The following is a 21,961-nucleotide window of genomic DNA, read 5'->3' as shown; positions in this document are numbered from 1 at the left end:
CCACCACAATGCCCAGCTATTTTTTTGTTGCAGTTTGGCCGGGGTTGGGTTTGAACCCGCCACCCTAGGTATATGGGGCTGGCGCCCTACTCACTGAGCCACAGGCGCCGCCCGGACTTAGGCAATTTCTTTTGCCTCAGCCTCCCGAGTAGCTGGGACCACAGGCACCTACCACAATGCCTGGCTATTTTTTGTTGCAGTTTGGTCAGGGCCAGGTTCGAACCTGCTACCCTTGGTATATGGGGTCGGCCCCCTACTCACTGAGCCACAGGTGCCGCCTTCAATAAAGATATTTTAAGGCTTATAGTTTACATCTCACTTTTTATAATTCCTTGCTCTAATTTTTTTTTTTTTTGTTTGTTTGTTTAGCAGGCCCTGGCTGGGTTCAAACCCATTACCCCTGGCGGCACTTTAAACATTGCACTATGAGAACCCAGGACGTTGCTCTAATTTTTTGATTCACCAACTACAGATCCTAATTGTGTCAAATGAGAGGGCTTCCACTCAATTTATCTACTCACCCCCTGATGCTTTTGTAATAACTGACCCAGCAAAAAGACCCCCCAAAACCCCTGTCTCAGCCGGAGTCCCCACACGTCTCAAACCCCACGTTGGGTTAATTCCTCAAACAGGTTTCAGAACAAAACAAGGAAGTTCCCAAGAACTCCTAGCAGCAGGTAACAATGGTAGAACTTACCCCAACCCCCTAGCAATGACTGAAAAATGGTGAAAAAATTACCTATGTGAAGTTCCCAAGGTACTGCATCCTCCAAGTTTGTCCCCATGCCAGCTGCCACAATGTAACCCCCTGAACCAGTGCCAAACCCTGTGACTCACTGTAACCCCATCCCTGAGCTAACCAGTCACATCTTGCTTCTGTTTTTGCTTGGCTTGCCACGTAGCACAAAAAAGGTATAAAAAGCAACCTGCTTTTCCCTTCGGGCCCATTCACCTTTGAGTGGCCACCCACCTGCACAGGTGTAATAAATCACCAAAGTCCCCTGCATAGATGTAGTAAATCACCATCTGATTGATACCTAAAGTGGGGTCTGAGTCGTTCTTCAGGTGGCACGATTACAACACTTTCAGCATCCACTGTCTTTAACAGCACTTGACAATGTCATCAGTGCTCTTTGAGGGATACTATCTGCTCTTCTCTACACAAAGAATTCTAGTGAATATCTTGGAGGTAATGAAATCTACAGTGGGTGAGGTGGTGCATGCCTGAATCCTAGTACTATGGGTGGCCGAAGTGGGTGGATCACTTCAGCGCAGGAGTTTGAGACCAGCTGGAGCAAGAGACCTCATCTCTATTAAAAATAGAAAAACTGGGCGGTGCCTGTGGCTCAGTGAGTAGGGTGCCGGCCCCATATGCCAAGGGTGGCAGGTTCAAACCCAGCCCCGGCCAAACTGCAACAAAAAAATAGCCGGGCGTTGTGGCGGGCGCCTGTAGTCCCAGCTACTCGGGAGGCTGAGGCAAGAGAATCACGTAAGCCCAAGAGCTGGAGGATGCTGTGAGCTGTGTGACGCCACGGCACTCTACCGAGGGCAGTAAAGTGAGACTCTGTCTCTATTAAAAAAAAAAAAAAAAATAGAAAAACTGAGGCAAGAGGATCACTTGAGCCCAGGAGTTCTAGTTGCTGTGAACTGTGATGCCACAGCACTCTACCAAGGGTGATGGAGTGAGACTCTGTCTCAAAAAAAAAAAAAAAAAGAAAAGAAAAGAAATCTATATTGAATGAAAGTAAATTAGCATTCCTTTCGCTTCATATCTGGTTGTTTTATTTTTTAACAGTTTTTGGCCGGGCTGGGTTTGAACCCGCCACCTCTGGTATATGGGGCCGGTGCCCTACTCTTTTGAGCCACAGGCGCCACCCCATATCTGTTTTTATAAGGCTAGAACTGTTTAATTGTAAATTCACTTACATAAAGACAATATTGTAGATCTTCCTTAGTGGAGTTTTATTTGCAATTCACTCTGAACTTTATCTACCCATCAATTACAAACACAATGAATAACAATCATTACTACTAATCATTAAAATAAACAGATGAAGCACTCAAATGTATAAACCTTTTTATTTAAAATCAGAGGGACTCAAATACAAATTAAATAAGTACAATATAAAATATGAAGCCTTCACAAACCATAGCATAACCACTTTAAATCATCTACTATTTCTACAACATTAAAGAGAAATCTAAAAATGGTCAAAAATCAATTATTTTAAACTCTTACTGTTAACCTTAAAATTATTACAAAACACCTGAAGATATTTAATTAGATAATGAAGAAAGCCATTACACAGAGATTCCTCCTATCAACTAAGATTAATAAAGTAATTAAAATTTAATGTGATTTTTATTCATTCATAGATTTTTCTTTTCTTTCTTTTTTTTTTAGATAGAGTCTCACTTTACTGCCCTTGGTAGAGTGCTGTGGCATCATAGCTCACAGCAACCTCCAACTCCTGGGCATAGGCAATTCTCTTGCCTCAGCCTCCTGAGTAGCTGGGACTACAGGCACCAGCCACACCACCTGGCTATTTTTTTTGTTGTTGTTGCAGTTTGGCTGGGGCTGGGTTTGAACCGGCCACCCCTGGTATATGGGGCCAGCGCCCTACCCACTGATTCACAGGCACAGCCCACTCGGCTGTTTTTTATTGCAGTTGCCATTGTTGTTTTACCTAGCCCGGGCTGGGTTCAAACCCACCAGCCTTGGTGTATGTGGCTGGTGCCGTAACCACTGTAGTACAGGCACTGAGCCCATTCATAAATTTTTCAAAGTACCTCATTTGAAAAAGACAATTATCTATTTCTCTTCAAGGCTCTTTGATTGCTTTGTTTACTTCACTTTTAATTTTAATATGGCATAGTAGGCTTGATCAGTGAAAGCAATACCATTAAAAATGTTTAAAATGTTCTCTTCTGTGCTTCACTTCACTAATGAGGGTATCCATATATTTAAAATTTAAGCTACCACAGGTGGCACACACCTGTAGTCCCAGTTACTGCAGAGGCTGAGGTAAGAGGATCACTTGAGCTCAGGACTTCAAAAGCTGGCCTAGGTAAATTGTAAAATTTAAAACATTAGAATACAATAAATACCTTTATTGGTATGCAGCAAAATGGAAACATACATTAAATAATAAAGTCTCTTTTTGTTTGTTTATGGTGGGAAATTAATCAGATTGATTCTTTTTCTCTTTCTATTGTCTCTTAATTCTCCAGAAAAAAAAGATTTTATATTTTATATTATTGTTATAAATTCAATTATAAGACTTTGCACAAAAAGTACCAACAGAGATAGTATTTCTTTTTTTTTTTTTTTTTTTTGTAGAGACAGAGTTTCACTTTATGGCCCTAGGTAGAGTGCCATGGCATCACACAGCTCACAGAAACCTCCAACTCCTGGGCTTAAGCGGTTCTCTTGCTTCAGCCTCCCAAGTAGCTGGGACTACAGGTGCCCGCCACAATGCCCAGCTATTTTTTTTTTGTTGTTGTTGCAGTTCGGCCAGGGCCAGGTTTGAACCCGCCGCCCTCGGTATATGGGGCCGGCGCCCTACTGACTGAGCCACAGGTGCCGCCTGAGATAGTATTTTTTTATTGAGACAAGATTCTTACTTTGTTGCCCCAGGCTACAAACCTCAACTCCTTGGCTCAAGGGATCTTCCTGCCTCAGCGTCCCAACTAGCTGGGACTATAGATACCTGCCACAAGGTTTCACTAATTTTATTCTATTTTTAGCAGAGACAGGGTCTTGAACTTGCTCAGGCTGGTCTTGAACTCTTGAGCTCAAGCAATCCTCCCACCTTGGCCTAGGATTATAGGTGTGAGCCACTGCACTAGGCTGATAATATACCTTAAACCTACATTTTCCTGAAAATACTTATAAAACTTAGAACTAGAATTGTTTTAAGTAAATAACAAGAAAATAGAGTGGTGCCTGTGGCTCAGTGGGTAGGGCGCCAGCCCCATATACCGAGGGTGGCGGGTTCAAACTCTGCCCCAGCCAAGCTGCAACCAAAAATAGCCAGGCGTTGTGGGTGCCTGTAGTCCCAGCTACTTGGAAGGCTGAGGCAAGAGAATGGCCTAAGCCCAGGAGTTGGAGGTTGCTGTGAGCTGTAACACCACAGCACTCTACCAAGGGCAATAAAGTGAGACTCTGTCTCTAAAAAAAAAACAAAACAAGAAAATACACTGTCATGTTATTTGTATATTTAAGATAATCCAAATAAAAACACACACCCCAAATGGCACCTACATTATTCAAGAATAAAGTTTATATATATTTAATTGTATATACAACCAAATGGCTAAATAAATGAACATTTCCCTAAAACATGCATAAAGTGAAATCTTTTCTAGTTAATCTTATAACACTCAACTAAATTGTACATCATCAACTGTCATGATTAGAGCTTTATGCACACCAGGAGGGCTAATACTTTAACATCTGTTGTTCTGTGAAACTGAAGATAAGATATAATTAAACTCTGGCATTTCACTAGAAATTTTATGTCTCTCAACAACCTGTCATACTGCCTATCATCAAACAAATAACAAATGGACTAAAATGCAGTTTTTCTTTTCTAAAATTTTATGTTTACTATTGCTCGTTACAAACCATTTTAATCGAGTCACATTTCTTGGAGAAAATTCACTCAGGGTTCTGAGAGCATTATTTTCTTTTTTCTTTTGCAGTTTTTGGCCGGGGCTGGGTTTGAACCCACCACCTCCGGCATGTGGGGCTGGCACCCTACCCCTTTGAGCCACAGGCGCCACCCTGAAAGCATTATTTTCTACAAGCACCTTAGCCTCAAGTGATGGAGTTGTCACTTGCTTAGAAGTTTTTTTTCTCTTTCAAAGATAATGAAAAATATGCAGCGATCTCTTTATTGACTCACTAAATGTAAAGATTAATTGAGAGGGTATAATAAAGTTTTGGAATACAGTATCATGTATTTCATGGTTTATTAGTTTATTAGTAAATAACTAGATATAAACTTAGACAAGTCATTTGATTTTCCTGTGCCTTAGTTTCATCTTTAAAACAAAAAGATTAGAATAGAAATTTCTAAGGTTTCTTCCTTCTCTCACAGGGTACGATTCTGTGCTTCTTTTTTTTTTTTTTTTTTTTTTTTTTTTTTTTTTTTTTGTAGAGACAGAGTCTCACTTTATGGCCCTCGGTAGAGTGCCGTGGCCTCACATAGCTCACAGCAACCTCCAACTCCTGGGCTTAAGCGATTCTCTTGCCTCAGCCTCCCGAGCAGCTGGGACTACAGGCGCCCGCCACAACGCCCGGCTATTTTTTGGTTGCAGTTTGGCCAGGGCCGGGTTTGAACCCGCCACCCTCGGTATATGGGGCCGGTGCCCTACTGACTGAGCCACAGGCGCCGCCCCGATTCTGTGCTTCTTAACTGATGATAAACTGAATCTTTCATAAATCAAAAGAACTGATGTAAACAAATAGCACAGCTGAACTAAAACTGTTAGAAAAAAACACAAATACCATGTTCAAAAATCGGCTTCCCTAACCTTACTAGACCCAGCCCCTCTTCAGCCAGGCAAATAACCTATAGAGTTACAACCAAATTTTTTTTATTTATTTTTATTTATTTATTTATTTATTTTTTGGCCGGGGCTAGGTTTGAACCCGCCACCTCCGGCATATGGGACCGGCGCCCTACTCCTTGAGCCACAGGCGCCGCCCTTTTTTATTTTTATATATATATTTTTGAGACAGAGCCTCAAGCTGTCACCCTGGGTAGAGTGCTGTGGCATCACAGCTCAAAGCAACCTCCAACTCCTGGGCTCAAGCAATTCTCCTGCCTCAGCCTCCCAAGTAGCTGGGAATACAGGCGCCTGCCACAACGCCCAGGTATTTTTTTTTTCCTGTCGTTGTTTGACGGGCCCCGGCTGGATTCAAACTTGCCAGCTCAGGTGTATGTGGCTGGCGCCTTAGCTGCTTGAGCCACAGGCACCAAGCCACAACCAAATATCTTAGTTACATAAATTACTTTTAAATTATATTGCATTTAATTAAATTATATTGGATTATATTATATCCATCAAAATATATTAAGTCTGTGCCACAGTTTTCCTACATTCTAATTTACATTATTTTCATTCTATCTACAATCAAGATAATCTGTAAAGGGCCTACTTAATATTATTGTACTCTTAAACAGTAGTAAAAGTTAAATAAAATACAGATAAAGAGTAGAATATGAACAATTATCATATTCTGCCAAAATTATAATAGAAGTATGCTAAATACTATTTATGAGCTAGAAAAACAAGGCAAAGGTAAAAAAGGAAATCCTGCTGACGAATGCTCATGATCAAATGAATTTAGTTGTGTTTTGCCATTACTTAAAAAAGGACAGGAGGGGGGCGGCGCCTGTGGCTCAAATGGGTAGGGTGCCAACCCCATATGCCAGAGGTGGCAGGTTCAGCCCCGGCCAAAAAAAAAAGGACAGGAGGCAGAGGATGTTAGAAGAAACCTACATGGGTAATACTGAACCGTGACATCCCAACAGCTTTTATGAAAAATTACTGTACCATGAAGCAGTATTTTGGAACTACTACAGGGCAAACTGGTTTTTCTCTGTCTAATCATGGGCAACAAATGAGGCACTTAACTGTTAAATAGAAAAATAGGAAATATTTAAGAAGACATTCAAATCATTAATAAAAAATAATTAACATTGGGCGGCGCCTGTGGCTCAGTCGGTAAGGCGCCAGCCCCATATACCGAGGGTGGTGGGTTCAAACCTGGCCCCGGCTGAATTGCAACCAAAAAAATAGCCAGGCGTTGTGGCGGGCGCCTGTAGTCCCAGCTACTCGGGAGGCTGAGGCAGGAGAATCGCTGAAGCCCAGGAGTTGGAAGTTGCTGTGAGCTGTGTGATGCCACGGCACTCTGCCGAGGGCTATAAAGTGAGACTCTGTCTCTACAAAATAAATAAAAAATAATAATAATTAACATTATTCAAAAAGTAAAAAAATCCTTGGCCGGTGTGGCAGCTCACACCTATAATCCTAACACTCTGGGAGGCTGAGCTGGGCGACAGCTTGAGCTCACAAGTTCCAGATCAGTCTGAGCAAAAGCAAGACCTTGTCTCTACTAAAAATAGGAAAAAAAAAAAACTAAGGCAAAAGGATCGCTTGACTCTAAGAGTTGGAGGTTGCTGTGAGCTATGACACCACAGCACTACCCAGAGTGACAGCTTGAGATTGCCTCAAAAAAAAAAAGTAAAAAATCCAATTTTCATTTAACATGCATTCAGTGTTACAGGTTTCACTGGGGAAAGTCCTTTTGAAGGTAGGGCTGCTGTTTTGTTTATGAAACAGGAAACATTTCTTTTTCAAGGGATTCTGAATTTCTGAGAATGAAATCTAGTAGTTTTAACGTGAGTGCTACATATTTATAAACCAAGAAAAACACATCTTACCACACTAGAGAAATGCTTATGACTATCAACAAATAGCATGTACCATGTGATCCTCCACTTTATTCTCGAAGGATCACAAGATTTTATTTTATGTAACTTCAAAGAAGGGGACCCAGGGCCAGGCGCAGTGGGTCATGCCTGTAATCCTAGCACTCTGAGAAGCTAGGGCAGATGGATTGCCTGAGCTCATGAGTTAGAGACCAGCCTGAGCCAGAGTGAGACCCCTTCTCTAAAAATAGCCAGGCATTGTGGCAGGTGCCTGTAGTCCCAGCTACTTGGGAGGTTGAGGCAAGAGAATCACTTTAGCCCAAGAGTTTGAGGTTTCTGTGAGCTATGGCACCATGGCACTCAACCGAAGGTGACAAAGTGAGACTGTCTCAAAAAAAAAAAAAAAAAAGAAAAAGGGGACCCAATGACTATGAAAGAATAATGAATAGGTATTTAGGACCTAAATTTAGAGAACACTTACGTATTGCCATACTTTTAAATGGTTGTATGTCCATAGGCTGCGGAAAAAAATCAAATGTTTGATTACATTAAAACATTCTCAAAAATTAACAAGCTTCCAAAATTATCCTTTATTTATAAACACATCTACCTACAACATTCAAATCCAATCTTATTTCTTCCTAAAGTTACAGATACATATTATTTTTAACAAGTGAGGTTTATTTTTTTAACCACCATTGAATTGTCTTCCAAATGTGGCACTTTTCAGAGATTAGACAGAAAATAGTTATTTAAAAAAAAAAACAACTTATTCATATTCTACCACTAGTATTATTTTAAACGACATTCTTCACTCTGGGGCAGAAGTTAAAAGTGAAGTGAATGGCCATGAGACTTCTGCTAAGTACATAATATAAGCAGGTACAGAGAAGAACATACATTAATTTCGGACAATATATTGGCACATAAAGGCTTATTTGTAGGGTAACAAAGCACTTTATGAGAAATTAAATGTTTGCTGTGACAGTATTCCAAGTGAATGGAGTCTAGTGTCTCCTATCTTCCTATGTAAGTGAAATATTCTTGTGTTGCCTAAGTAAGCTTGATTTTAATCCTAGATGGAACATTTTACTTGATATGTTAAAACTGATATTAACATTAACTAAAGTTTTCCATGAGTCAATTTAGTCATCTCCACTGACTGAGAAATCCTATAATCTTATCTTTTCTTCCTAAATTTGCTTGTATACTTTCCTTGACTCAGAAGGGAAGGGAAAACAAGGCTTAAAAAAACATTCTTACTCCAAGGAAACTGGCAAATTTCAGTTAATTCAACAATCCTCAGTATTTCTCATTTATATTTGCTTTAACAAATTACATTCCTTCTACATAATTAATTTCCTCAGATACAGAAGAATCAAAATTCTCTCATTTATATCTTTGAGGTTGATATTTACTTCAATATATTATAGTTCATTTTCGAAAGGAAATGAGTACATGAAAGAAACAGAAACATTTCTTGATGTAATTCTGTTGTTAAGAAATAAAGTGCATATAGCTTTCAATATAGTTTGGTACATTTACAGCTAAGTAAAAAGCTAGGAAAATCAAAATGAAGACTCAGCACAGGATCTAGAATCTGGAAAATATGACACAAAAATACAAATTCTATATAAACAGTACCAATTTGGAGGGGGGGGAGGTATTTCCATTAAAAAAAAAAGGCAACTGAAAAAATATTTTTAGGGTAAGTTAAGTGGATTTCAGCTTCCCAAGAGATCAGATATCCAGTTGTGCTACACAGTAACACCAACATGCAATAGCTCAAATGTAGAATCACATTCTGGCTGCTGCTCTTGAACTTCCATATTTAATTCACAATTCTCTGGTATCTGGCTGATTTCATCTTGCAAAGTAGGGGATATGCCATGAGTCTCATCTGCAGAAGCACTGTTAGACAAGGTATCTAACTTTGCTAGGGAACAATGTATGTGAAGCTTATTATCTTCTGACCCTTCATCAGTATCTGTCCTGTCATCAGCCTCTTCTAGCTGTTGAACCGAAGTTAAATACTGTTCAAGCAGACTATTATCCTGCTCATTATTTGAGCTTTCCTTACTGCATTCACCATGTTCTTCACTAAGGGTATCTCCTAAATCTGACTCTTTGGCATATTTGACCGTGTGAGTGGAATTCCCCATAATGGAGCTTTCACTTCCTTCTATGGAACTTTTTTCAAAATCCAAAGAATCTTGTAAACAGTGAACTTGTCCTGTTAAGGAGGAATGAAAACCAGAGTCTGGAAATTCTGGAAAGGATTTCTCTTGAGGAGCTTCAATAGAAGCAATGAACCAATCAGAATTTTTGTTAGATGAGGGTTCCTGACTTTGAGTAAATAATGGAGGTTTAGATGGCGCCAGAGTACTTGATATAAGAGGAACATCAGTAGGCCAAGAACTTAGACGCTGGTCCACTGTCTGTTGCCAAACTTGTAGACACCTTACCTACAAACCAGAGGAAATAGTTTTATTATAAAAATCATGTCTGCTTTATAAATGTTGTTTGAGCTTTTTTTCTAGTGGTTATGAACCTGGTAAATGGTAGAAGTAGAGTTAGAAACTGCCTGACTCCCCTTATCTTTTCCATAGCGACCCCACCCTAAAGCCCAGCAGGCACAACTGGTACAAGTCCTTGGTATTAAAAAGCCCTCACCAAGAGGCCAGCATGGGCTACAGTGCTAGACCTCTTCTCAAAAGGCACAACAAAACAGCCCTCACCAGGAGAATAGGGATGGGCTAAATTATCCTGCTTCTACTGAATAGTCAGAAGCACAATAGTATAGGTCAAACTAATTAAGAGATCAATAATGTACTCATTACACACTGAGCTCTATCCAGAAAGACAAATTAGGGCCTACTGTTTAAGTTGATCCTCTATCTATCCTTTAGATATTCATGTAGATGATACATAAAAGTTTCTAAGCATCATCTAACAATATAGTATATGCAACTTTCTAAAATACCTAAAACATACCAAATTCTGGATAGGATGACATTTATATTCAAAAAGTATAATTAAAGGCTTGGCACCCGTAGCACAGTGGTTACAGCGCCACCACATACACCAAGGCTGGAGGGTTCAAACTCGTCCCAAGCCAGCTAAAACAACAATGACAACTGCAACAACAAAAAAGAAATAGCCGGGCGTTGTAGTCCCAGCTACTTAGGAGGCTGAGGTAAGAGAATCACTTAACCCCAAGAGCTGTAGGTTGTTGTGAGCTGTGACGCCACAGCAATCTACTGAGGGTGACACAGTGAGACTCTGTCTCAAAAAAAGAAAGAAAAATAATAATTAAAATTTCAAAAATTTACTATAAAAACTGCAGGCAATAAAGCAATACATAGAATTTTTAGTTTTCGTTTGACCAATCTGCAAGGTAATCACTGACAGCAGTTTGATGACAAACTTTTTTCTGTTGTAGTATTTCCAAATACACAGGGAAGCCTGATGCAATGGTGCGCACTGGTAGTTCCTATTACTCGGAGGCTAAGGGAGGAGGATCAGTTGAGCCCAGGAGTTCCAGGCTATAGTGTACCATGTTTGCACTGTGAATAGCCACTGTACTCCAGTCTGGGCAACATAGCAAGACCCCCCAACTGTTTAAAAAAAAAAAAACAAAAACAGGGAGTTTTTAAAATCAAGTGGAATCTCAAAGTTCTACATCTTGCTGTTTTTCACTAGAAATTGCTGATTTGTAGATATTTCCATTTTGGTCTATACTGTTACCTTATTATTTTTAACTGTGCTATAGTATTTTGTTGTTGTTGTTTGGGGTTTTTTTTGAGACAGAGTCTCACTATTTTGCCCTTGGTAGAGGGCTGTTGCATCACAGCTCACAGCAACCTCAAACTCTTTTTTTTTACAGTTTTTGGCCAGGGCTGGGTTTGAACACACCACCTCCGGCATATGGGACTGGTGCCTTACTCCTTTGAGCCACAGGTGTCGCCCCCAGCCTCAAACTCTTGGGCTTAAGCGATTCTCTTGTCTCAGCCTCCCAAGTAGTTGAGACTACAGGCATCTACCGTTTTCCATAGTATTGTTATTCCCCATAATTTATGTAACCATTCTTGTGCTTTTAATAATTATGAAACTTTAAAAACCAATCATTATATTTTAATTTTATATGTAAATCCTATTATAAAAAATTATTTTATAAAAATGTTTCTAAGAAATTATCATCAAGAAGTATTTGATACGGCTTGGTGCCTGTAGTTCAGTGAACAGGGCGCCAGCCACATACACCAAGGCTGGAGGGTTTGAGCCTAGCCTGGGCCTGCTAAAAAACAATGACAACAGCTACCAAAAAATAGCTGGGCACTGTGGCAGGCACCAGTAGTCCTAGCTACTTAGGAGGCTGAGGCAACAGAATCACTTAAGCCCAAGAGTTGGAGGTTTCTGTGAGCTGTGATGCCATAGCACTCTGCCAAGGGTGACATAGTAAGACTCAGTCTCAAACAAAAAGAAGTATTTGATACAACACTAGTAAAGTCAACTGCTTAAACTGTTCTGAAAATGGGCTAAAATGGTATTCAAATTCTCTCTCATGTACACTTTTTAGAACATGCACACTACAGACATCATATACCATGTTAGTCACCTTTTATTCAAATATTCCCGAAAGATAAAAATAGATAGCTACGTAAAATTTCAAATTGAGTTTTTTATATCTATTGGAAAGTTATAACAATGCCCCTTAATTAAGACCCATTCCTTCAGGTTTATACTACTTTATCTTTTTTGTCAAATTACGTAAACATTTTTCTTCAGATTAAATAAAATGTAACAAAATTCAATATCCTAGTTCAGAGTTACTGCAAAGAACATCAACGACAGCCTTAACCTTGAAAAAGAGTGTTTAATATGCCTGACTACTCTATAATTATGTCAATGAATCTAGAATTTTTCTTTGTTCATATATTAGGGAAATTAGCAGGAGGAGGTTTACCTGGTTCCAGAGGAATTTGACAGCCTCTTCTTGAACAAATTTTTTAATACGTTCTTCATCTCTTTCTTTTCTTAATCTATAATTCAAAACACATTATTGACACAAGGAAGGGTGCTTTGATGTGTACTTATTGTTACAACAAGCACATGGATTGTAAAAAGATTAATTATCTAATAATAGTCCTTTCCACTTTTAGCAGATCTAGACCAAAACTTTAATTTTGAACTATACCTCAAAGTAGAAGCAAAATGAGATGTGACTGAAATTCAGATATTAGTTCTACAAAGTATTGCCAATGATAAAAAAAAAAAGCTAAAATATTAAATGGCTATTTGGCTTTAATTTTTCATCCAAACACACCAAAGGGACAGAAGGTACAGAAAAAAGTATTGAAAGCCTCCAGAATACTCTCTAAGACTCCTAGCACTCTGGGAGGCCGAGGCGGGTGGACTGAGGCAGAGCGAGACCACCATCTCTAAAAATAATTGTGGCAGGTGTCTGTAGCCCCAGCTACTCGGGAGGCTGAGGCAAAAAGATCACTTGAGCCCAAGAGTTGGAGGTTGCTGTGAGCTAAGATGCCACAGTACTCAAAAGGCCACAAAGTACGACTCTGTCTCAAAAAAAAAAAGAAAGAAAGAAAGAAATACCCTCTAAGCGACTAGCAGGATTAATCCCTTCAAACTTCACCACCCTCCTTGCTCCAGTCCTTGACATACTCCTTGCTATCACTCCCCCTCATTCATTAGTCTTTAATTCTGGGCACACTGCTGCTCTCTCCATACTTAGGCCTAAGGCTTCTTTAGTTATCTGTTATCACCAAAACTGTCACTACCATTTTGTTCCAAACTTCTGACCCCATCCTTCATTTCCTCCAGGCCCTCCCAAGACTTTCTCCTATACATGCCTTCTGGGACTCTGAATTGTAATTAGCAAACTCCCTATATCAATGTATCCCTGAACTTCTCCATGATTAAAAGGACCCACTTCTAAGAGCAATATAGCCCTCTCAAGTAGAAGCTATTTTTCTTCTCTTATACAACAGGGTCAGACTATTTCTCACTGTCGTTTTCAAATGATTCTTTACCCTCCTTCTTTAACTCCTGCCATCATGCTAAATTTCTCAAAACTCATTGCCAACTACTGACTTCCCACTATCCACCCCCAAAACACTGAAGTCTCAGCACCAGTCTTCTCTCTACCCCCTTCCTATCATCATTTTTGGAGACCTCAACATTCACATGGATGTTCTATCTAACAATCATTGCCCCATGTCAGTTTCCCATTCTCATAGTCTCATCCTAGACCAGTGAGTTTCAACCAGTGTGTTGTGAGAGGATCTTAGGTATGCCATGGAAAATTTTCAAACCATTAATTAAATTATTTTTGAAAGAAGTTGAAAGAACAATAAGTATATTCCTTTCTTTATTCTTTTATATATATATAATTTGAGTATGCCATGGAAGCTTAACTATAGGTCCAAATGTGCCATGAGATTAAAAGGCTGAAAAACACTGCCTAGACCAAAGTATCTCAACTGCACCACTTTCAAAGATGATTCCAAGCACCCAACACCAACCATCATCTTCCTATTCTCCCAGTTCACCTGCTATTGCACCCCACTGTAATAATCTAGACCTCCAAAACAAGGACCCTTCCCTCCAGCCTTTCCTTTCCTTTTACTTCAACTAAATTCTAAGATGCATCATTATTACTCCCTCCCAACTATCTTTGGCTCCCTTGCCCTTACCTCTCTTTATGCATTTTTCAGAAAAGGGACTAGCAGGATTAATCCCTTTCAAACTTCACCTCCATCTTTGCCCTAGGAAAAAATCATTTCTACCCAAACCAAATTAATCATTAATCAGGCCTGATTCAGAGCAAACAGTTGGGAACTGCTGATGAAAATCACACAACACAGACTGAGCAAGAGCAAGACATTATTTCTAGCAAAAATAGAGAAAACTAGCTGGACATGCTGTGCCTGTAGTCCCAGCTACTCAGGAAGCTGAGGCAGGAGGATTGCTTGAGCCCAGGAGTTTGAGGTTTGCAGTGAGTTATGATGACACCACTGCACTCTCGCCCAGGTGAGAGTGAGACCCTACCACAAAAAAAAAAAAAAAAAAAAAGAAATCATACAACTTAACCTACTGTTTTGCACTTTTAAGTTCCTCCTCACGTATCCAGCAATCCTCTTCCATCTCCTCATAAGTTTATTTTATTTTTCTTTTCATAAGTTCATTTTTAAGATGACTACCTCGTACCTCATACTTCCTGCTTGCGCCCCTCCACCGCTGTCCTCATTTGCAGGTGCTGAGCACACCTGGCACGTTACTGAGCAAGGCAAAGTGCCGCATGGACTCCCATCCTCCCAGCCTCCACACGTGCCACCTCACCTGCTCCTGCTCCTACCTCAGGACACTCCCTACTTGTGCACTGGCTCTCTTCCTCTCACCTTCACAAGGACTTTAATCCTGCATTTCTCCCTTCCTTTCTACGCACCATCAGTTTTTCTGTCTTTATTGAATCATTCTCATCAACACATAAAACACACTCTATATTTCTCATTTTAAGAAAATTTTTTTCATTTTTTTTTATTTTTTAGAGACAGAGTCTCATTTTGTTGTCTTTGATTGAGTGCCATAGTGCCACAGCTCACAGCAACCTCCATCTCTTGGGCTTAGGTAATTCTTTTGCCTCAGCCTCCTAAGTAGCTGGGACCCACAACACCTGGCAATTTTTTTGTTGCAGTTTGGCTGAGGCCAGGTTCAAACCTGCCACCCTCGGTATAATGAGGCCAGCGCCCTACACACTGAGCCACAGGCGCTGCCCTATATTTCTAATTTTTAAAAGAAAATCCTCCCTAACTCCCCAGGAGACACCTACTCTCTTCTCAAACCAACATTGCCTAAGAGTTAGAGGTTGCTGTAAGCTAAGATGCCACAGCACTCAAAAGGCCACAAAGTGCGACTCTGTCTCAAAAACTCTTACCTCTCATTCACTACTTGACCCATTCCAAATTGGCCTCCATCCCTCAAACTACTGAAGCTGCCTGTAGGGAGATCAGCAGGCCTTGACTTCCTCCTGGGAGATAACCAAGGGAACCACCAAGCCCTTGGATTATTCTGCCTGAAAAGAGTATCTTTGTACTCCTGGGGACTTGGTCCATACTAGATAGTTTATGTAATCAATGTGATTTCTAGTTAACACCTGTTTTGTTTACCTGGAGCCCTGGGCCATAGTATATCAGTTTGACCTCTAGGGGTCCTGAGGTCTGAGTAGCTAAGGTCTGGCATGTGGACACTGAATAACTATGTGACTGATCCCCAAACAAAACCCTGGACACCAGGGCTCAGGGGAGTTTCTTCAGTTGGCAATACTTTGTATGTGCTGTTACACGTCATTACTATGAGAATTAAGCACTTCCTGTATGACTCCACTGGGAGAGGACAACTGGTAGCTTATACTTGTTCTCTCCTGAACTCTGCCCTATATGCCTTTTCTCTTTTGCTGCAATACATATAAACTATAACCCTTAATAGAACAATTTTTCTGAGTTCTGTGAGTCTCTCCATCCTCCCATTCTCATATCTCCTGAAACACTTTCTCCACTGGAGCTGGAACTCTCCTAGGTTTCTACCATTATGGCTGTCCCTTCTCAGTCTTTTTGCTTCCTCCTTCACTTCTACCTGATAATATTAGCAAATATTACTATTTGCAAAATTAATAAAATCTGAATTTTCTTGGGTTAGCAGTCAGTAAAACATGTGAGCGATGAAATTAAGGAATAATTCCTTCTGTAGTCCCAGAATTTTATTCCCTTTGAATCCCTGCTATTTAATTTTTTTTTTTTTTTTTGAGACAGAGTCTGACTTTGTCACCCTTGGTAGAGTGCTGTGGTGTCACAGCTCATAGCAACCTCAAAATCTTGGGCTCAAGTGATTCTCTTGCCTCAGCATCCCAAGTAGCTGGGACTACAGGCACCTGCCATAATGCCTGGCTACTTTCTACTTTTTAGGGACAGGGTTTTGCTCTTGCTCAGGCTGGTATCGAACTCATGAGCTCAAGCCATCTGCCTGCCTTGGCCTCCCAGAGTTATTTTCTTTAGTATTATGTCACTTAGTGAGGTCTATATTGACTTCTCATTTTTATATTCAGTTTTTCTACATTTCCTCTACCTTTCTATGTTTAGAATTATAGACGCCTATAAAGTTCACATTCATTCAATGTTTACTGCCATACTGCATCTATGTACCAAATGCTTTGTTGGGGATGGAGATGTATATGACAGTCCCTGCACTCCAGATGCTTTTAGTATATTGTAGGAGACAAACTAGTAAACCAACAGTGGCTACATGGTATGAAAATCGTTAAGGTGGCTGGGTGTGGTGGCTCACACCTGTAAACCTAGCACTCTGAGAGGCCAAGGTAGGAAGATCTCTTGAGCTCAAGAGTTTGAGACCAACCTGAGCAAAGGTGAGACCCTGTCTCTATTAAAAATAGAAAAATTAGCAGGGTATTGTGGCAAGTGCCTGTAGTCCCAGCTACTCAGGGGGCTGAGGTAGGAGGACCAGATGAGGCCAAGTGTTTGAGGTTACAGGGAGCTAGGCTGACACCTCGATACTCTAGCCTAGGGCAATAGAATGAGAATTTTTATCTCCAAAAAAAAACACAAAAAACCAGAAAAAGAAAAGTGTTCTGATCACAGAAGCAGAGTGTTCTGAATCAACTATAAGAAGATGACACCCTCAGGGTGACACCTGTGGCTCAAAGGGGTAGGGTGCCGGCCCCATATGCCAGAAGTGGCAGGTTCAAACCTAGCCCGGGCCAAAAACTACAAAAAAAAAAAAAGAATATGATACCCCCAAGCCAACAAAACAGCACCTCAATAGGAGGTGTTGACCCACCTCCTTATTTCATCAGTTAAGCAGACAATGTGCTCCTGCATTCTGCGCAGTCGGATTTCATAACGCACATCTTTGGCTTGAGGGTTGTAGTTCCTAGCATAAAACCCTCGCCAACAGGCCTGAAGTTTGGTGGCTGCTTCATTCAATTTCTGAAGGGCAACTTTATCATGTCCTAAAGCAACAGATCTCTGAGTTAAAACCATGCAGGTAAGTTTCTCTGAAATTTTTTGAGACTTGGTTTCTTGATCATCTGGCTGTGTATGGGAGACATCAAGTCCAGCTGTCTCAGGAAAAGATTTAATACTGTGGTTATCATCCTTCAAGATGGTGCTGATTATTGTTGGCTCAGGACAAGGTAATATCCCAGCTTTCTCATTTACCTCTGTATTGATCTCACTTTTCATCACTTGAACAGAAATCTCATTTGCGGCCCTTAAAGTCTTTTCTTCTTCCTTATCCAAGACCTGGTTTTCCAGCCCTTTTACAGATTCATCTGCAATATCATCTTCTTCTAGGCCCAAGTTAATACCCTGCAGCCTCAGCTCAACTGTAGGTGACACTGGAGAGAGTCCTGAAGCAACGGGCATAAAAGTAGACTCTGAAGAGAGAAGACTACAATTCAATTTGTCCTCATCTGTCTGTATGTCTTCGAGATGCAGGTCATTTCCAGAATATCTTGTAGTATGGACAGAGGCTGGAAAATTATTCTTCACAGAATATAACTGATCATCATTACTACTTGTCCCAACCCAAGAATTGACTTGGATGACAGGTTCTAGAAGAATCAACAGAGTGTCATTTAAACCACTAAACATTTAAAGAGACTTTTTGGTTGTACCTTTTAATGAAACTTAATCCCTGAAATATAGTAAAATGCAATAAAATGCTTTTAGTGACTTCCTCCAATATGCCTAGATATCAAACCAAACATTTTAAGCAAATAAATTCTTGCAATAATTATAGGAATAATCAAAGCATCATCAAGTCTACATAAAAAGATAGCAGTCCTGGGGCGGCGCCTGTGGCTCAGTAAGTAGGGCGCCGGCCCCATATGCCGAGGGTGGCGGGTTCAAACCCAACCCCGGCCAAACTGCAACAAAAAAATAGCCGGGCGTTGTGGCGGGCGCCTGTAGTCCCAGCTGCTCGGGAGGCTGAGGCAAGAGAATCGTGTAAGCCCAAGAGTTAGAGGTTGCTGTGAGCCGTGTGATGCCACGGCACTCTACCCGAGGGTGGTACAGTGAGACTCGGTCTCTACAAAAAAAAAAGATAGCAGTCCTTGGAATGTTTTTAAAAATTAGAAATATAATAGTTATAATATACATATATATATAAAAATACATGAATATCTCGGGAGGCTGAGGCAAGAGAATCACTTAAGCCCAGGAGTTGGAGGTTGCTGTGAGCTGTGTGAGGCCACGGCACTCTACCGAGGGCCATAAAGTGAGACTCTGTCTCTACAAAAAAAAAAAAAAAAAAAAAAATACATGAATATAAAAAATGAGATCAAAATGACCACTAAAGTTAACAAAAGTTATAAAGAATTATTAAAAGATGTATTTCTTTCTTTTTCATGATACCAAACAAATCAAATGACTTAGAGAAAAGGGATCAATCACCAATTAACTTCTCACCACTTTCTTGAACTGACTGGCAATCTCGAATAGGGCTTGAATGTTCAGGTATAAGGGGTGTCCTTGCTTCGGCAGGAGTAAGAGGAGACAACTCTTCCTTTTGGCTTTGGTTCATCAACTGCCTCTGATGAAACCTAAAAATCAGCAGCGTCTGATGTGACTTAAGATAAACCAAAAAATAAAGTTTTTCTGCTTAAGTAACAATGTCAAAAAGATAGAAATTTAGAGGTTTCCAAAGTAAGTACCTTTGATCATCACCAAATTATAAAGTTTCATTGAAAGCATTGCATAGAAAAAGTTAATAAATTTATTTTAAATTACACATAGGCCACGCACACCCGATCACGCCTGTAATCTTAGCATTTTGAGAGGCTGTGACAGGAATATTGCTTGAGGCCAGCAGTTTGAGATCAGCTTGAGCAACACAATGAGACCCCCTTCTCTACAAAAAACAAAAATTAGCCAGGCATCATAGCATGTGCCTGTAGTCCCAGCACAGGAGTTTGACATTGCAATGACAATGCACTGTGGCAGGGGCAACAAAGACCCTGTTTCAAAAAAAAATTTTAACCCGGGCGCAGTGGCTCATGCTTGTAATCCTAGCACTCTGGGAAGCCAAGGTAGGTAGACTGATTGCCTGAGCTCTGGATTCAAGACCAGACTGAGCAACAGCAAAACCACGTCTCTAAAAGTACCTGGGTGTTATAGTGAGAGCCTATAGTCCTAGATACTTGGGAGACTAAGTCAAAAGAATCGCTTGTGCCCAAGAGTTTGAGGTTGCTGTAAGCTATGACACCATAGCACTCTACCGAGGGCAACAAAAGAAAGATTTGCGGGGCTGGGCATGGTGACTCATGCCTGTAATCATACCCAAGATGGGTGGAATGCCTGAGCTCAGGAGTTGGAGACCAGTCTGAGCAAGAGAGAGACCTTGTCTATAAAAATAGCTGGGCTTTGTGGCTGGTGCCCATAGTTCCAACTATTCAGGAGGCTGAGGCAAAAGGATCACCTGAGCCCAAGAGTTTGAGGTTGCTGTAAACTATGATGCAAGGACACTCTACCAGGGCAACAAAGTGAGACTCTGTCTTGGGGAAAACAAAACAAAACCCATATGGAGGCTTGGTGCCCGTAGCACAGTAGCTACGGCATCAGCCACATGCACCAAGGGTGGCAGGTTCGATCCCAGCAGGGACCAGCTAAACAACGACAACTGCAACAAAAAAATAGCCGGGTATTATGGTGGGCGCCTGTAGTCCCAGCTACTTGGGAGGCTGAGGCAAGAGAATGGCTTAAGCCCAAGAGTTGGAGGTTGCTGTGAGCTGTGATGCCATGGCACTCTACCAAGGGTGACATAGTAAGATTCTGTCTCAAAAAAAAAAAAAAAAGACTCGGCACCAATAGCTCAAGGCTGCACTAGCCATATACACCAGAGCTGGTGGATTCGAATCCAGCCCAGGCCTGCCAAACAACAATGACAACTACAACCAAAAAATACCCAGGCATTGTGGCAGACGCCTGTAGTCTCAGCTACTTGGGAGGGAGAAGCAAGAGAATCGCTTAAGCCCAGGAGCTGGAAGTTGCTGTAAGCTGTGATGCCATAGCACTCTATCCAGGGCGACAGATTGAGGCTCTGTCTAAAAAAAAAAAAAAAAAGAAAAAAAACAACCTATATGGAACACTTACATTAAAGAACACTCACGTTTTTTAAAAATCCCATTCTCCCAAGTCATACTGCTGGGCTCTCAGTGTTCAAGAAGTGATTAGCAAATCAGCTGTTATGGAGAAAGCTGGACTATAGGAATTGCTGCAGTGACAAATGACACCAAGTGACAAATGGCACCAAATGCCAAGAAATGTGGACCCCAGCACTTGCCTCAGGCCTGGGCAACAAAGTATTTGTTGGCAAAACTATTTTCACTTGGCTCGGCACCCGTAGCACAGTGGTTATGGCACCAGTCACATACACCAAAGGTGGCAGGTTCGAACCCAGCCAGGGCCAGCTAAACAACTACAACAAAAAAAATAGCCGGGTATTATGGTGGGCACCTGTAGTCCCAGCTACTTGGGAGACTGAGGCAAGAGAAACACTTTAAGCTCAACAGTTTGAGGTTGCTGTGAGCTGTAATGCCATAGCACTCTATGAGGGTGACATAGTGAGACTCTGTCTCAACAACAACAACAACAAAAAAGTATTTTTGCTTATAAATTCATCAGTTATTACAATAAATGGGCTTACCTCTGTTTGCTCAGAATCTTCTCTAGTTTGGCATCCTCAGCAGTTTGAAGACCCAGTGTAGAAGTGAGAGGACAGACTGTAGCCAGATACTGGACAAGCTGGATGTGCTGGCCAGGACGGTATGCTCTCCCCTTGCCTTGACTATACAGCCATTCAGCTTTCAAACTAGAATTGAGAGAAAAAAAGGAAAAGGAGATGGCACCAGTATTATCAAGATACATTATCAAGTGGCTTGGTGCCTGTAGCTCAGTGGGTAGGGTGCTGGCCACATACACTGGGGCTGGCAGGTTCCAACCCAGCCCATGCCTGCTAAAAACTGCAATAACAACTGCAACAACAAAAAAATAGCCAGGCGTTGTTGCGGGCACCTATAGTTCCAGCTACTTTGGAGACTGAGGCAAGAGAATCGCTTAAGCCCAAGAGTTTGAGGTTGCTGTGAGCTGCGATGCCATGGCACCCTACCAAGGGCGACATAGTGAGACTCTGTCTCAAAAAAACAAAATATTGGGTGGCACCTGTGGCTCAAAGGAGTAGGGCGCCAGCTCCATATACCGGAGGTGGTGGGTTCAAACCCGGGCCTGGCCAAAAAAAAAAAAAACTGCTAAAAAACAACAACAACAACAAAAAAACAATATAAAATAAAATAAAAAGATACATTGTCAAGTAACAATGATCTTTCTTCACTTTATCTTTATAGCACCACTGGATGCTTTTCATAAATAAAAATCACTAAGTTTTTTTAAAAAAAATCTATCCTTCTTGCTCATTTCCCTCATTATAAT

General features: G+C 40.9%; 1 protein-coding gene across 3 annotated transcripts in view; it reads right to left on the bottom strand.

The window, feature by feature from the left end:
- Nucleotides 1–6,882: 6,882 nt before the first annotated feature.
- CEP97 (centrosomal protein 97) overlaps nt 6,883–21,961 on the bottom strand; it is a 36,056-nt gene continuing 20,977 nt past the window's right edge. For 2 of the 3 annotated variants that reach the window (XM_053564984.1, XM_053564986.1), the window contains exons 7-11: nt 21,180–21,344; nt 18,929–19,077; nt 17,313–18,087; nt 12,409–12,484; nt 6,883–9,907 (exon numbers count right to left, since the gene is read on the bottom strand). In XM_053564984.1, the coding sequence (XP_053420959.1) occupies nt 9,200–9,907; nt 12,409–12,484; nt 17,313–18,087; nt 18,929–19,077; nt 21,180–21,344 (1,873 nt within the window). In that variant the 3' untranslated portion in view covers nt 6,883–9,199. The remainder of the gene's footprint in view (nt 9,908–12,408; nt 12,485–17,312; nt 18,088–18,928; nt 19,078–21,179; nt 21,345–21,961) is intronic. The other variant, XM_053564987.1, reaches the window with a different exon arrangement.

The sequence above is a fragment of the Nycticebus coucang genome, chromosome 16 (assembly GCF_027406575.1).
Source record: "Nycticebus coucang isolate mNycCou1 chromosome 16, mNycCou1.pri, whole genome shotgun sequence".
NCBI classification, from domain to species: Eukaryota; Metazoa; Chordata; class Mammalia; order Primates; family Lorisidae; genus Nycticebus; species Nycticebus coucang.
Note: the sequence above shows the minus strand (reverse complement) of the source record. Positions and strands in the feature narration are given on the sequence as shown.